The sequence below is a fragment of the Stenella coeruleoalba genome (assembly GCF_951394435.1).
Source record: "Stenella coeruleoalba genome assembly, chromosome: 21".
NCBI lineage: Eukaryota > Metazoa > Chordata > Mammalia > Artiodactyla > Delphinidae > Stenella > Stenella coeruleoalba.
The window spans coordinates 6,983,450-6,999,229 of record NC_137167.1 but is presented as its reverse complement, the minus strand read 5'-3'; the positions used below and the strand labels follow the sequence as shown (position 1 = coordinate 6,999,229).

At 49.4% G+C, this 15,780-nt stretch overlaps 2 protein-coding genes and 1 long non-coding RNA gene across 6 annotated transcripts in view; 2 read left to right on the top strand and 1 right to left on the bottom strand.

The window, feature by feature from the left end:
- The window catches only part of ASH2L (ASH2 like, histone lysine methyltransferase complex subunit), a 33,137-nt gene extending 25,282 nt beyond the window's left edge, over positions 1-7,855 (top strand). Inside the window, exons 14-18 of the mRNA XM_079908940.1 lie at positions 933-1,031; positions 1,757-1,816; positions 1,913-2,732; positions 3,772-3,938; positions 7,726-7,855. Of these exons, the coding sequence (XP_079765066.1) occupies positions 933-1,031; positions 1,757-1,816; positions 1,913-2,020 (267 nt within the window). The 3' untranslated portion in view covers positions 2,021-2,732; positions 3,772-3,938; positions 7,726-7,855. The remainder of the gene's footprint in view (positions 1-932; positions 1,032-1,756; positions 1,817-1,912; positions 2,733-3,771; positions 3,939-7,725) is intronic.
- On the bottom strand, positions 5,017-10,844 carry STAR (steroidogenic acute regulatory protein). The gene is made up of 7 exons (XM_079908941.1): positions 10,639-10,844; positions 9,544-9,657; positions 9,133-9,260; positions 7,845-8,003; positions 7,544-7,728; positions 6,571-6,664; positions 5,017-6,059 (listed from the first exon to the last, which is right to left on the bottom strand). The coding sequence occupies exons 1-7, from the start codon at positions 10,700-10,702 to the stop codon at positions 5,946-5,948; spliced, it is 858 nt and encodes a 285-aa protein (XP_079765067.1). The 5' UTR covers positions 10,703-10,844; the 3' UTR covers positions 5,017-5,945.
- Positions 7,908-15,499, top strand: LOC307179587. Of its 4 annotated transcripts, none has more exons than XR_013825434.1 (7): positions 7,908-8,038; positions 9,155-9,365; positions 9,738-10,490; positions 11,808-11,945; positions 14,801-14,902; positions 14,987-15,050; positions 15,462-15,499. It is a non-coding gene; the product is annotated as an uncharacterized lncRNA (long non-coding RNA). The 4 variants fall into 4 exon arrangements; XR_013825436.1 differs by adding an exon at positions 12,403-12,644 and having other exon boundaries at positions 9,155-10,490; XR_013825437.1 differs by adding an exon at positions 8,658-8,740 and having other exon boundaries at positions 7,917-8,038; positions 9,155-10,490.
- Positions 15,500-15,780: the final 281 nt, after the last annotated feature.

Here is a 15,780-nt window from a genome sequence, read left to right as displayed (position 1 = left end):
ATTGTTTTTAGGGAAAAAGTAGTAAAGGGAAACAGTTAATTGAACTTAGGAGATAACACAGCCAGAAAATACAGCCAGGCAGAAAATAGCTCTTGCTGGGAAGAAGAGGTAGAGAAAGTTACTTCAGAAAAAGGAGCCTTTTCTGAAGTCCATCCATAGTGATTAAGAGAATATTCCGGATAGTTTTGAGAGAAAAAGGACAAAGAAATAAGGATTCAGAGACTTTTTTTTTTTTTTTTTTTTTTTTTGGCGGTACACGGGCCTCTCACTGCTGTGGCCTCTCCCGCTGCGGAGCACAGGCTCTGGACGCGCAGGCTCAGCGGCCATGGCTCACGGGCCCAGCCACTCTGCGGCATGTGGGATCTACCTGGACCGGGGCACGAACCCGCATCCCCTGCATCGGCAGGCGGACTCTCAACCACTGCACCACCAGGGAAGCCCAGATTCAGAGACTTTGACAGAAGACCCTGCGAGATTTTCAAAGTAGAAATGCAGAAGTGAGAACCTGAGGCAAGGGAAGGGGACAGATAAATGAGCTCAAAAGGGTATAGTTCCAAGGGATCAGTGGATGACCAGTTACCTTTTATAAATATAATGTAATGAAAAACAGAAAGTGGAACTGTTTAATATAAGTAGGATAGGAATTCAGAAAGCAAATAAGCCTGAGGACCAAGAAAAAAAAAAAAAGGCACCATTGCCCCTCAAAAAACCCCAAAACCTGAGGACCAGCTGGAATAGAGCATGTAGATAGGCTCTGAAAAATCTAAGGTATTACATAAATGTCAGCTATTGCTATTACACAAGCTACATGCTATTCTTAGGATTTCTTCAAATGCTGCCACCATACTGCTGATAAAGGGTTCTCCAACGGAGTTCTTTTTTAATTTGTTCTTTTTTAAAATTCTGAAGTAAAACCATGGTTTTTGTTTCAGATAATTTTTTATAAAAATGGTGTCAATCAAGGTGTGGCTTACAAAGATATTTTTGAGGGGGTTTACTTTCCGGCCATCTCGCTGTACAAGAGCTGCACGGTACGTATCGTCTGTTCATCCTGTGAACACAACCTGAGGGAGATAGGTGGACGGTTGTGGTGAAAGAGCCACTGATGGGATTCTAGAAAGAAATGTGAAAGGCCTAGGAGTGGAATGGGAGCATATTCCTACTGTTACTGCTTGTTCCAAAAACATGTGGGTCCTCCACGAAGTATTTGCTTGGACAGGTAAAGATCATGCGGTTATTGTAAAGCCCCATACCTTTCCTTTGGATGTACTGTGTGGTCACTGTTGTTCAGTATAAAGGATATAAAGTATTTACACGCATAAGTCAATTTGGTGTTATGTGTCGTGATAACCTACCATCATTAGTAACTGTTGCTTATAGTGATTTAAAAAAAAATATGATCCAGCATGAAGGGACTATCATTAGAGCCTACCAGCTAAAGAAACCAAATTATTTGTAAAGGCAATGCCTGGAAGTTTCCATGTCCTCTTACTGTCAGTAGCCCCCATTGAAGTAATATAAGGAACTCTTTAGGTTATAAACAGAAATCAGCACAAGTTTATTTTATTTACCTAATTCTTGATGGCTATTATAGGGTATTGACCACCTTTAGCAGTATTAATGTATATCATTTGTTTCAGTTATACCGTGAATATCACAACTACATTTAAAGCGAGAAATTTCCCATGTCACATTAAGGTTTTCACTACTTTCTTCTTTTGTTTCTTCATGTCTGCTTGGATTGAATTTATCCCAGGTCTCCATTAACTTTGGACCATGCTTCAAGTATCCTCCAAAGGATCTCATGTACCGCCCTGTGAGTAACGTTGAACATGTCTGCGTGCGTCCTCAGTCTTCTTGCTGCGGTTACTCCAGTCTCACCTCACCTATCTGTTCCTTGTTCCTCCCGCAGATGAGTGACATGGGCTGGGGCGCCGTGGTGGAACACACTCTGGCTGACGTCTTGTATCACGTGGAAACAGAAGTGGATGGGAGGCGGAGTCCCCCGTGGGAACCCTGACCAAGTCCCTTTTTCTTTGCAGACACGGACTTCCTGGGGAATAATATGAGCGGGTTTTGTTTTTTAACTGTGACAAATGTTTTCCTGAAGATACTGCAGAACGTGGCCTCTGCTGTAGCAAATTAGAGGCCGGGTGGGTCTGAGAGAGACTCCTTGCCCTTCAGCACTGTCCCTTCTATCACGGCTTTTACTTCGTGTGCCATTCCCAACAGCTGCCGACCCTGGGATCCCATAAGCGCCCTGTGAACTGGGCCTGTGCCATGTACCCCACCAGCTGAGACTTGCTGCTTACTGTGTTTTCTAAGGAATGGGTAACCTTGCCCAAGTAGCTAATATGTTTAAAGACATGTCCTTCTGCGGGCATTGCCTCCATCCCGCCTGGTTCCCAAGGAAGTGGTGGGCCTGTTTCTGAGAACAGCTGAAATCCATGGCTGTACATTCCAAATCAGTCTAACAGCTCTTCCCTTTCACCGTGGGTGTGTTTTTGTTATTAATTTTGAGGTGTACCTTCGAACACTGGGATCTATAGTAGAACTATACTTGTGAAGGGAACTTGCTTGCAGCTTTAACAATTAGAAACTCTTCCCAAATAAAACTTGTCTTCGAGTGTGTGTGGCACTTTGCTTCCCTTTCAGGTTGGGGTCCATGTGGCGACAGTGTCGGAACAATAAGGCACTCTGAGGAAGGGGAGCCAGCCTTGGAGGAGAGACAGGTTTCTATCTCCACCCTCCCCCGTTGCTTCGTTCCCTCCAGCCAATTTGACCACCCCCTCTTATCCTGTGAAACCCCTCTCAAGATGGTGAACAGGGGACACTTCCCTGGGGGTCCAATGGCTAAGGCTCCGTGCTTCCAATGTAGGAGGCCCAGATTCAATCCCTAGTCAGGGAACTAGATCCTACATGCCGTAACTAAAGATCCCGTGTGCCACAGCTAAGACCCGGCACAGCCAAATAAATATTTAAAAATAAATTTATTTATTTATTTATTTTTGGCTGCGTTGGGTCTTCGTTGCTGCACGTGGGCTTCCTCTAGTTGCAGTGAGCGGGGGCTACTCTTCGTTGCAGTGTGTGGGCTTCTCATTGCGGTGGCTTCTCTTGTTTCGGAGCATAGGCTCTAGGTGCGCGGGCTCTAGACCACAGGCTCAGTAATGGCGCACGGGCTTAGTTGCTCCGAGGCATGTGGGATCTTCCTGGACCAGGGCTCGAACCCGTGTCCCCTGCATTGGCTGGCGGATTCTTAACCATTGCGCCACCAGGGAAGTCCTAAATAAATATTTTTTTTAAAAAAAGGTGAACAGGAACTTAAAAGGGTAAATGGTCTCCCTCCAGCTCTTCCCTTTGAACTTGTGTGTTGATCTGTGCAGGTTATGTTCCTGCCTTGCTTATCTTCCTTTGTAATACCTGATGATTAAAGGACAGTTTTCAGAAGACTAAAAACTGGAATGTAAGAATGAGCCTTCCCCGGGGGTCCCTAAGTGCTTCCCTGTCCTCCTTTTAATCAGTGGCAGTGCAGTCCTCCCAGGATTGCTCCAGACTTCCCTGTGTGTAACTTCCTACCTAGGTTAATAGAGTGGTTCACCAAGAGTCTGGTAATATGTTGCCAAGGATCCCTATATATTATGCCTGTTTAATTTCCCAAATTTCAAGTGACTGTTGGTATCTTAACACAGAAGCTTTGACTAATGTATTTGTCTCCTAATGAATCACCCAGACCCAGGGTCTTTGTTTCGGTCATTCCACCTCTCTTAACAGGAAACCCAGCAGAATCAGGCTGAGGTCTATTCATTCGTGGTCTTATGGAGCAGACTTGGTTATAAAGCTTCTGGATCATCAGGGTTTGAAGAACTCTAAGTAAACGAGGATGGTGTTATCTAGAGGAAGCTGGAGATGAATTCTTTGTAGCATGAATTACCACACATGTAAGTTGTGCACCCACTCTCCATTTAAATGATCAAATTAGGGGTTTGTGCGTTTCGCTTTCATACATTGGAGGTTACAGAAATAATGATTTTTGCCTGTTTATACTGCATATTCTGTGTGTGTGTGTTGATTAGATTCATTTGAAGGGCTCAAAGAATACCCACTCTTCTTATAGTCCTATATGAAATGGTTTCTGTAAGCAGATCATCACTGACAATTCATTTTATTCCAGTGTAAAATTAAACAAGTGAGAAAATACCTCCCCAGGTACCTCAAAGACACAGTTGCATAGTTTGAAAAAGGCAAATTATAATCAAACTCAAAACCATGGTGTGTGTTGAAAGCCCATTTCTTTACTGTCAGCCTGTTCTCTTGAAACCGGAGCATATGTTGCTCTACACATCTTTCAACAAGTAACCCTTTTTCTTAGCTGGGAGTGGATGATAATTCTGTTCTAGAAACACTTTTACAATTATCCCATCTCACTCTGAAGCTCCTGGCTGGATAAACATAATTTCATCTATGCCTAAAATAGACTACTAAGAAACAATCAGAATAAATATTAATAAATATCTCTGTCAGTTGTAACTTCTCGATACCTCAATAAATTATAACAGCATTCCTGCTACTGCTCATTTGTTTAATAAATAAGCTAGACCTCTAATTCCAAATGGTGTAAACCATCAATGCTGTTAGCACTGGAATGGAAAAGCTTCAAGTGATAATGGTTAGGTTTTCATCCTACTTATACGTTTTAGCCAAATAACCCCATCTCAACTTACATTTTTTAAGCACCAATTCTCTGAATCTTGGAAAGGGATTTTGCTGTCACCCTATCACCCCTTCTTCCAGCCATCTCCTCCAAAATAGTAAAACATTGACCTGTTAAAGCAGAGAAATTGGCAGCCCCGAGTCAAGCCAAGAGGAAATGTAATAGACTCCAAACTAAAGATTCAGCTCCCTTTTTAGGTCTAAACAATCACTAATGGGAAAGTAATAAAATTTGCTTTTGTTTGATTTTATCTTAGTAATACCATTCTGTCACTTGCCTTTGGTTCTATCCTTTTAATTAGGTAAATAAAAGTCTTCAGTCATAATCTTCATCTTCCAATGCCCGTTAATCAGCTACCAGCTATAGAGTTCTTTTAAGAACTGATTTAGTCCTGTGCTTATCGTGTAAATTAAATTTTTATGAAAGATTCCGGTAACAGATCCTACATAATTAATGACCTAAGTCCCCTGGAGTTTTTCCTTTGAGTGAGGTAGGGGACTTAGTTTAACTAATTAAAGTCTTCATCCATGACTCCTTTAGTATGAAGTTGCAATTTACTAGCATGGATTTTAAGAGTAGAATTTTAAAACAGGTACAGACTAAAGTTTTTGTGTTAGTTACGATTCTTTATTCTGACTACTGCTCATGGAAGAAGTAGGGGAATCAGCCTGATAATTAGTTTTGTATTTTTTCATTAAGGTAACTTGAACTAGACTTCTGGACGGTATGTGCTGTGGGAGTTGCTTGTTCTTTGGCGCAGTTCTCTGCCATCTTGGTGGAGGAGCAGAGGGTTTCAGGAGGCTTTGTGTAAGACCTGCTCTGTCTGCACACGTTGCCCACAGGGAATGGAGCTCTTGAGCTCATCAAACGTGCGGTCCTAATCCTGGTATTTTGCACCCTCTGCACCCTGCATTCGTTAACTGGTAGCATTTTAAAGATGTTTCTAGGTAGACAAGTAAGGACCCAGAAAAAAAATTTTTACAAATATTTTGGGACCCCTGTGCTTCATTTTACAGCTAATCAGTGAATGAAGTTAAAAGAGCCTTGTCCCCACTTTCTTGGTACTAAAATGTTACCCATCTGAGTTCTAGTATCATACTGGACACGCACCACCATCCCATCCCACTGTCCCTGGATGAAGATCTTTAACAGACTTGTAGACTTCAAGCAGAGACCTCCTCGTGAGCCTGCAAGCGCGCTCAGCTGGGAGCCGTTGGCAGCAGCAGGCTGGTCTTCAACACCTGGCTTCCAGAGCGGGGCGGGACTCCAGGCGCTTGCGCAGGTGGTTGGCAAAGTCCACCTGGGTCTGCGAGAGGACCTGGTTGATGATAGTCTTTGGCAGCCATCCCTAGAGTTGAAGTTAGAAGAATTTGGCCATCTTGTGGGTGACACTGCCGTGCCCGATCACGCACCTGGTGGGTTGCCTAGGCTTGGCCTTCTAGCTCTGTTGGTCCGTGCCCCCGTTCAGTTGATCAGGGTCAGGGGCTGGAGGACTGCATTACTGCCCTGCTGTCATGACCGTGTCAGAAGCACTGGATTTGCTGTCCAGGCAGATTTCAGCCCTGTCTTCCCAGTGGTGTGACCCTGAGCCAGCTACCATACCTTCTTGGGCCTAAGTTTCCTTGTTTCTAAAAATAACTACAGAATTGAAATTTGATATGAGAAGTAAGAGGGAGCCAGTGCAGGCTTCTGAGATGATGGAATAGCAGTTAGGCCATCACTCCAGTGTCCCCTCTGCAACGGCCCAGTTCCCTCACAATGGAGGCTCTTTCCAGTTGTGTGCGGGATGATGTGGGAGCAGTAAGAGCTTACTTTGCTCACCACCGCCTGTCCCGAGCACCCCCCACCCTGCCCCTTACCTTGAGGTCAATGTTGAGCAGCCAGGTGAGTTTGGTCTTTGAGGGGCTTCCAGCCAGGGGATGGAGCACCATGCAGGTGGGGCCGTGCTCAGCTCTGCCGGGTGAAGACACGTCAGGTCAGGGGGACAAGGCCGAGTTCTCAAACGCTGACTAGTCTTCCCAGATCTCATCAGAGAAGTGCCCTTTGCCAAGGGTGACATTTAACGGTTGGCACGGTTACCAGCTCATCAGAACAAATGCTGACTGGAGCTGGAGCTGAAGCCTGGAGGCCTCCTGCGGTGCCTTTTAGTCGCTGGATGATGGGGAGGTCAAGGAAGGGTCCAGGGTGGTGCTGGGGCCCCTGGGAAACTCAGGTAGCAACTGTTCCAAGTGGTATGGGTTCTGTTTTAATCAACATTACAGTGGGACCTGAGCATACCAGCTAAACCTCAGCCCTACTTTTTTTTTTTTTTTTAAATCTTTATTGGGGTATAATTGCCTTCCATTGTTGTGTTAGTTTCTGCTGTATCACAAAGTGAATCAGCTATATGTATACTTATGTCCCCATATCCCCTCCCTCTTGCGTCTCCCTCCCACCCTCCCTATCCCACCCCTCTAGGTGGTCACAAAGCACCGAGCTGATCTTCCTCTGCTATGCGGCTGCTTCCCACTAGCTTTATATTTTACATTTGGTAGTGTATGTATGTCCATGCCTCTCTCTCACTTTGTCCCATCAGCCCTACTTCTTGTTTTAGAAAATTACTAAGGTTCTTAAACTTGCCGGGAGAGTCAGGACAAACTGGTTATGTAAGTGTGGCCAGTCTTGTCTTCCCCGCACTGCGATGGAAAATGAGACTTCCTCTGTGAAAGGTAGCTGAGGGTAGGAACCAAGGATTGTGGTTTCTTAGAGCTGGGGATGTATCACACACTTGGCAGGTGCATGTCCCCAGCCTGTGTTTAAAAAGGGAGCTTTTGAGGCTGCTGCCAGTGTTACCTGATGACGCCCTTCTGCTCGGGCATCTCCCCGTAGTGTGTGGCCATGCCAGCCAGCACACACACGGAGCCCCGGCGCTTGGTACAGCGCACACTCACGAAGTCTCGGGGCCCCACAAGGTTTCCTGCCGCCTCTGCGGCCAACTCGTGAGTGATGACTGTGTCTTTTCCAATCTTCTGCAGGACCTGCCAGGCCACAGAGAACCAGAGTCACTACTCAGCCAGGTGGGGGGCCGAGGCACACCGCAGCTCACAGCCCCCTCCCGACTGCTGTAGCCATCCTTCTGCCTGGGCCTCCCCACCTTGATCTCCTTGACATTCGGGTTCCACTCGCCCATGGCCTCCATGTGCTCCACGAGCTCTTCGTAAAGCCTCTCCACGGGCTGGTCCACTACCACCTCCAGCCGGAACACCTTGCCCACGTCTGGGATCACTTTACTCAACACTTCGTCCCCATTCGCCTATCGGCAGGGAAGAGAGGAGCCCCAAGGGAAAGGTTAGAAAAAAATATTCCCGGCCTAGGACACGTAGACAGTGCCAGGCAAGGCAGGAGGGGAACAGCCAGGGGAACTCTAGGCTAAGCCTGAGTAAGCCTGGAACCATCTCTGATTAAGGTAGAGGAGGTCCTCCTTCCTGCTGGCTGCCTCGTACATCTGCTGAGGACTGGGAGGTGACCTGCCTGTTCCCTGGGCCCTTTTTTCCTGGGTGTCAATGTTGATGGGTGTGGGTAAGGGCCACCTGAGAAGGCCCTTACTTGACTTCAGAAGCTCAAAGATCCTGAGAGAGACGCATCTGGGAGCAGGGAAGGTGGTTTACAACCAGCTAATTTCACACAAAGGTTTATTTTAAAAATCCAATCCCTCATTTTACACCAGAGGGATGTAGGGCCAGAGAAGGTCAGTGAGATGCCACAGGACCCTTAGCTAAGAGCATTGCTGGGCCTAGATCCCAGATTTCCCAACTCGCAAACTTGTAGTCTGTTAACTCTGAGAACTTGGAGAAGGAAAGATCTCACCTGAACTTTGGCCAATGGGCAGCATGTGAGCTTTTGGTGAAGATAAAGCGGCCAAAGTCTCGGTAGAGCCGTTGGCCTTTAACACACGCCTTGTTCCCAGCTCCCAGTGAAGAGGCAGTGCTCAGGAGCAGAGCGCCCCAGAGGGCCTTGGGCCACCTGTATCCCACTCCAGCCCTGTTGCGGGTGAGCCCAGGTCACCCCTGCGAGGTCAGCCATAAGGCGGGCTAACAGCACAGACACTGTGCTTCAGCATTGGAACTTCTGACCCAGGGGGATGAGGCCTGTGCTGCCCCTGGAGTCCCTGTTTTGCATGGTCTGAATGGGTGTACAGTGCATTTGGAGGGGAGCTAGGGATACAGGAAAAACGTTTCTCAAACGCAGTCTCCAGGACATCTTTGTTGGGGGAGAGGGGTATCTGGGGATATATTCTTGGGAAAGGAGAATTCTCAAAAATGCTTGCTACCCAGTGACTGTTACACAAGGCCGGACTTCTGAGAGGAGCAGAGACCCCAGCTGGCCTCGAGCATGGCCCGTGAAGAACGAGGAGCTGTGGGTTCCTCCGCACCCGCCCTTACCTGCTGGCTCTCCTTCTTCCAGCCCTCCTGGTCACTGAGGATGCCCAGGGCCCTCTGCATGGCCTCCTCTCCCTGCTGGATATAGGCCAGTTCTTGGTTGCTGTAGAGAGTGTCTTCCAGCTGAGAACCTGGACACAAAGCCACGGAGAGACTGAGCTTCCTAGCCTCCCACGAGCTTTCACCCCTTTCATCTCTGAAGAGCCCAGACCAAAGCCATATGGTCCAGCCTGCAGGTTAAGTTAGACACGGGACAGGGAGGGGGGTCTAGCCATGAACAATGCCATTCCCATCAAAGTGAGTGAGGACGCCTGGGGGATGCGGGGGAAGGGACCAGAGCTACATGCACATCGTTTGCCCGCCCCCCCGGAGCCCCCTGCCGCTGGTAAAAGCCCCAGAAGCCTCAGCACTCACCGAGCAGAGAGCCGCGACGCCGGACCTGGTTAATCCAGGCAGCTGCGGTCGGGCCCCCCGGGGCCCTGCGGTTCAGCTCCTGGCCGATGGCCAGCACAGCCTGGTGCCTCAGCCCTGCAGGGAAGGGAGGGAAACTGTCGCTTAGGAGCAGAAAAGCCCCTCAGAGAATGTTCCACCTCTTCATCTCATCACAGAGGAGGAAGCTGTTCTGGGGCAGAAAGTGACTTGATGAGGAATACCTCCAGGGCCAGAAACCTGCCTGCCTTCTGGGCTGGCCGGGCCTGGAGGCAGGGCCACACTCAAGCTTGCTGAAGTTTCCTTCTTGAAAGAGAGAGAAGCTTTGAACAACCTATCCTGCTACAGAAGGGGAATTACAGACACCCGTCCCCGAGGTCTGTGTGGCCTCTGCGTGAGTAACTGCTCCGTGTGCCCGGGGGTTCCCTCTGATCTAGAGAGAACAGCCCCACGCCGGGTACAGGTCTTCCAAGTGCGGCTTCTATCTAAACAGTGGCCACCTGAACCCAATGTAATTAGAAAGGACTTGCTTAGGTTTGTCTGTGGTCCCTTCAGTGACAGCGGCGGACTCACTCCAGTGACCCTGGTTTCTGCCTCCTGACTGATGACAGCGAGACTCCCCACCTCACCCACCTTCCCTCTCTATGTGCTCCTCGGCTGTCTTACTCCCCTTTCTTGTCCTTCGCCCCGTCTCCCGCCTGCCCTGCCTCAGGCTTGCCAACACAGCTTCCTGGAGTCCAGGCTGACTCCTGCCTCTGCCACCACGGCTTGGACTTCCCTGGCACCCTTGGTACCTATCCTAGAGACAGGCAGAGTCAGGAAGAAGCCAAGACAGCTCGGAGTCCTGGAGGGGAGGCCGGGGATGACAGAGTCTGCAAGGCACCCAGGAACCTTCGTATCCAGCTGCGTTCTTCAGCGCGGGGGACACTGAGGTACGGGAGGGGAAAGGCTTGCACAGGCTCCCCCAGTGAGCGGCACCCCTGGGACCTGAGTGGCCTGTCCCCCCAGGCCCACACCTTCCCCACTAGACATTGCCTGCGGGCTCCTGGTCGGCCGGACAGGGGGGCCCCAGGAGCTCACCCTTCATGTTGCGCACGTGTCGGTAGGAGCTCCCGGCGCACAGCTTAAACGTGGCGAGGAGCATGGTTCCTTGGCGGTGGGGCAGGCGTGGAGGCTGGTGGTGGTGCTCTTGGCTCCTCTCCTGGGCCGTCAGGGTTGGCCTCTGGGTCCTGCAGCCGCGGCTGGACCGTGCGTCCTGCGCCTTAAATGCCTCCAGCTGAAGGCTGTGTTTCATCATCAGGAGATAAAAAAGTCATCACTCATCGTGTAAAGGAAGGCACCAAGGATAGAAGGATTGCCTCACAAGGAGCCTTTGGCCATTTGCGGGGAGTGCGGGCGGGGGTGGGGGAAGGGCTTGGGAGGCTGGTGCCTGACCAGGCTGGATGGAGGGGAGAGAAAAAAAGGAGCAGCAGAGGTCAAGGCAATTTAGAAAAAAGTATGCACATGTGACAGTGGTTCTCAAGCAGCAAGCTGTTTAAAATGCAGCTTTGTAGCCCTCATGCTCAGAAATTCCAGATTTAACAAGTCTAGAATTGAGGCTCTGAAACCTGTATTTAAAAAAAATTTTCCCAGGTGATGGCCATGAAGGTATTCTGTGAACTGTACACTAGGCTTTGAGAAGCTCTGCCCTGGGATAGCACCCAGGGCTTCTGATAGGGTACAGGCAGGCAGAGCTGGCAGAGGCCACCCAGCCCCAGCATGAGGGGCCCGAAGCCTCGGGGAGGAACGGCGCTCCCTCCCCCCACCCGGTTCTGCAAGAATCGAGTCATTGCCCCTGCAGTCGCTGACCTACAGGACACCCTGAAAGGACTTGAGGAAGGTGATCAGGATGAGGCACACTGTGCTCTGGGCAAACAGGCAAAGTGGGACCTTAGACAGTTACCAATCTTACAATGCTTTAGAAAGTTCTTACGAATCTGGATTCTTACATCTTCTCATGCTTAGAAAAGCACTAAAGTCATGAACGGAGAAACCCGTTGCTTGTGAACAGGAGCAACCTTCTACCAAAATGTGTGCTTGAGTGCAGGTACCCTTCCCCTAAATCACACGTAAGCCAGCGTCCCCTGTACCTCTCCCTCTTTAGAGCAGTTCCTCAGAGCTATCTGCGAGGGTTTCCCAGGCTATAGTCCTCAGTAAGTCCCCCAATAGAACTGAAACTCACAGCTCTCTTGTTGTACGTTTTTCTTCAGTCGACAGTTTTGCTGACCATGAAGGAGCACAGAGCTAACTTCTCTCCTCTGTCTGAACACTATGAGAATTCAGAACCTTGGTAGCAGCAAGGGCCTTTTATTCCCATCCACCTCCTCAGCGAGTCCAGACGAATTTGGGTGAGTTTCTCCTGGTTCTCAGATCTCCCAATAATTGGTTGATAATCCTGAGTTTTATTTGGTGGTGTATAACAGGTACCTGACGCCCAGTTGAAAGATACTGGGGGAGTGCCCCCCACCCCCCGCCCAGTTCTGCCTCCAGAAAGACACTGAATGGTCTGGACTGAGTGACTAGGTGTGAGGCTGGCCAAATGTCTTTCCTCAATTAGGCCAACTAAGGGGTGTCAGAAAGCCAAGCTCTAACTAACACCCCAGCCAGATTGATGTAAAATACATACGGGACTTATCTTACAAGTACTTAACTTAATTGGGAACTAACCACTGAACTGGGTAAGAAATTAAAGAATTCTAGTGGAAACCCGGATGGCTTAATAAAACTGTTAAAGGATCAAGATCAAGGATTAGTTACAGGACTTCCCTGGTGGCGCAGTGGTTAAGAATCCGCCTGCCAATTCAGGGGACACGGGTTTGAGCCCTGGTCCGGGAAGATCCCACATGCCGCAGAGCAACTAAGCCCGTCTGCCACAACTACTGAGCCTGCGTGTCACAACTACTGAAGCCCGCATGTCTAGAGCCCGTGCTCCGCAACAAGAGAAGCCACCGCAATGAGAAGCCTGCGCACCACAACGAAGAGTAGCCCCCGCTCGCCGCAACGAGAGAAAGCCGGTGCACAGCAACGAAGACCCAATGCAGCCAAAAGTAAATAAATAAATAAATTTATTAAAAAAAATTAGTTATATATGACTGATAACTGATGAATATGGTTATAATTTTTATGACTTTTTGTCAGAAGTATTACTGGCTTTTAATCTTTGTTTTCTAGGTATAAGGAAACCTTAAGCTAAGTATGACTTAGAGCAGCTTGGTAAATTAGACCTTTGTAAGCAGAACTGAAACATTTATCTTTTCTTTCTACTTGATCCCTCCAGAAAGTGGAAACTTTCAGGTTCCCAGTAGCCTTATCAGGTGAATAAGGAAGGTCAACTCCTGGCAGGTGCAAGAATGCCAAGGTATTTTGGAGACCTTGAGAAGAGAGGAATTCACCCAAATCTATAGTTATTGTGGCGGAATCTAATGGCAAGCCCTTGGCATGGCTTTCCTGGCTCAACTTGAGAGGCCTTTTAAAAGTTCAATCTGAAATTCCTTATGAAAAGTTCCAGGAAAAACAATTTAAAAGAGCCTATATAATCAATTACACATTATGTAAATAATCAGGCCAAGTTTATTTTGCAAACAAATTAGCCTTAATTGGGCTATATTTGGTAGAAATGAAGGTGATTTTAGAGAAAAAAAAAGTTCTAGTGGATATTAAGTTCTAATGTTGTCAGTTGTCTTCCAAGTTTGTACTTACTGCCCAGGGCTCACTTCTTTTGTTGGCTCCTTGTTACATTATTGTGAAGTTTAATTGAATTATTAAAAGGACATTGTAAGTTTGTTTCTGGAGCTTATCACAGTAATCCTTGGATGAAGATCAGATGCCTCATGACCTGTAACAAGATTACATATACTAGAAAATATATCATTTAAAGGATTTTCTCCAACCTATATAGAAGGACCCTCCAATGAAAATAATGACAACTAGGCGACTTGATTAACCAGATAAATAGTTCTACATAAGATCAATGATTGTAATAGTGTAACCCTAGATATGGGAAGAAGCAGTAAGAGGGAAACTATTCCTGTAGTTTCCAGTAAGAGGGAAACTATAACAGACTAGTAAGACTATTATGGGCCTAGTTCAGTAACAGCACATTGAGTGGCCTATATCAGCGAAATCCTCACCAGACCTAAGAATGAGCCTTCCTAGCGCCATGGGACAAATTGGTCATGAAATGCCTCCTAAACCTTGGTCAAAACTATGACCAAGGGGAGGGTACTGCCAACTGAGGAATGTTGCCCACCATCCAGTTCTACAGCCCCTGCAGTCGCTGACCTATAGTTACCCCTAAAAGGACTTCAGGGCGAAGACCGTGCTCTGGGAAAACTGGCAGAACTGGCCCTCAGGTAGTTAGAGATTTTCAGGAGAAAACTTTTGTGAACCCGGACTCTTGCATCTTCCCTTACTTAATAAAGCACTAAAATCATTAAATGAGATACCTGTTCCTTGTGACTAGCGGCAACCTTCTCCTGAGACATGTGCTTGGTTGCACATACCCTCTTCACGTAACTCCCACATGCTTCAGAGCAGTTCCTCAGAGCTGGGAGGCTGGCTCCTGGGCTACAGTCCTTGGTAAGTCTCCAAACAAAACTGAAAAGTCACAGCTCTCACATTGTGCATTTCAACTACGGTGGAAATGAGCTGTTCAAGGTCACACAGCTGGTCGGTGGCAGGTCTGGGACGACAACCTTCAGCCCATCTTTTCACGGCTCCTCCTGCAGCCCCCCGACACTTCGTGTGTTCAGCTGTTCAATACTGATGCATCCGTTTCTATCAACAGCCTTTACCAAAGCCCTGTTTAGGGTCAGTTCCCGTCTCAGGGGTTAGTTCTGGAGCAAGGATGACACCTCAGGGCTGAGTCCTGTCAGCTCACAGAGCAGAGGGGAGAACGGGGCCGGAGACACAAAGAGAGGGGGCCTGGGCCTGGCCATGCCCCACGCCCTTCTTCACGCTTTCCCGAGTAACCTAGGCTGGCCAGGCTGTGCCATAGGGCCTGGCATGAGCTGAAAGGTTCAAAAGACAGGGTATTGGGGTGCCCAGCCCAGTCTTGCCACTTTGGGGGGCCCTGTGGTCTGAACGGGGACTCGCGAGAGGCCCAGTCTCTCCTCTGCAGTTCCCACGCTCCAGTCCAGGCCCAGTGAGGGGGATCTCATTCCAGTCTGCATGCTGGTCTCCAATGACATCTTTTCCTCTTAAGGTTGACCTTGAGGTTGCTTCTGAGCTGGATTCACCTGGCAAGAAGGTTGGGGGTCGAGAGAATCACATTGAATTTGGCCCTGGGCCTGGGCCTGCCCCGCAGGTGAGAGAGTTCTGTGTCCTGTCACCACTGCACGGAGATGGAGGGAAGGGCCCCCACCAGCTCTTGCTGTCCCCCTCACTCTAGAAAGGACGAAACGGACAGGACCTGCCTGGAGCCAGGCCGAGTGCCTAGTGTCCAGAGGGAACAGGTGAGTCCCACACGCCCCCTTCAGGCTGTGCTGGCACAGTGGGATGCGGCCAGTGACCCGGAGAAACGCCTGTCCCGGTCTCCGCTCAGAGCAGTGGCTGCCTGGCGGCCTGGCCCGCCCTCCAGGGCCCCCGCGCCCGCCGCCCGCATGAGCTGTGAGGCCTTAACCACCCAGCCTTCTGAAACTGGCTTGTCCCTTACTGTGGGTCCCCCTAGGGGGGCTGTCTCGGTCCTGATTTGTGTCATGGCGTGCGCATGTTTGCTGTCTCCTCTCTGGGGCTGGTTCCCCTGCCCTCCCAGTGCTCAGCTCCCCGCGGCGGCGGCTCAGGGCAGGTTCCTGCTCCTTCTCTACAGGGAGTAGCTGGGGAGCTGACTCTGACTTAGGAACGCTGCCTGTGGGCTTTGTTTCCAGCCCTCTCAGAGTCACAGGGAAGCTGGCACCAGAGGGAGAGCCTTGGCCTCTTGTTTGTCTCCAGCCCGAGCCAGCGGTGTGGAAAGAGGTCGGAGGGCCCGGCTCGGGGGTGGGGGGGTGGGGGGGGAGGCAGCAGGCCAGCCGCCCCAGGCTTCTCCTCCGTCCTGGCCCACGTGCGCCCTCGTGCACACGTGCCTCTCGGTGGGGAGGGGAGGGGTTACCATGGGACAGGCCGGGCAGATCACGTTCAAGGCCCTGCCACTGCTGTCGTGGGGAGAATTATGGCCGTCGTGACGGGGAGGAGGTGGTATGGGGAGAC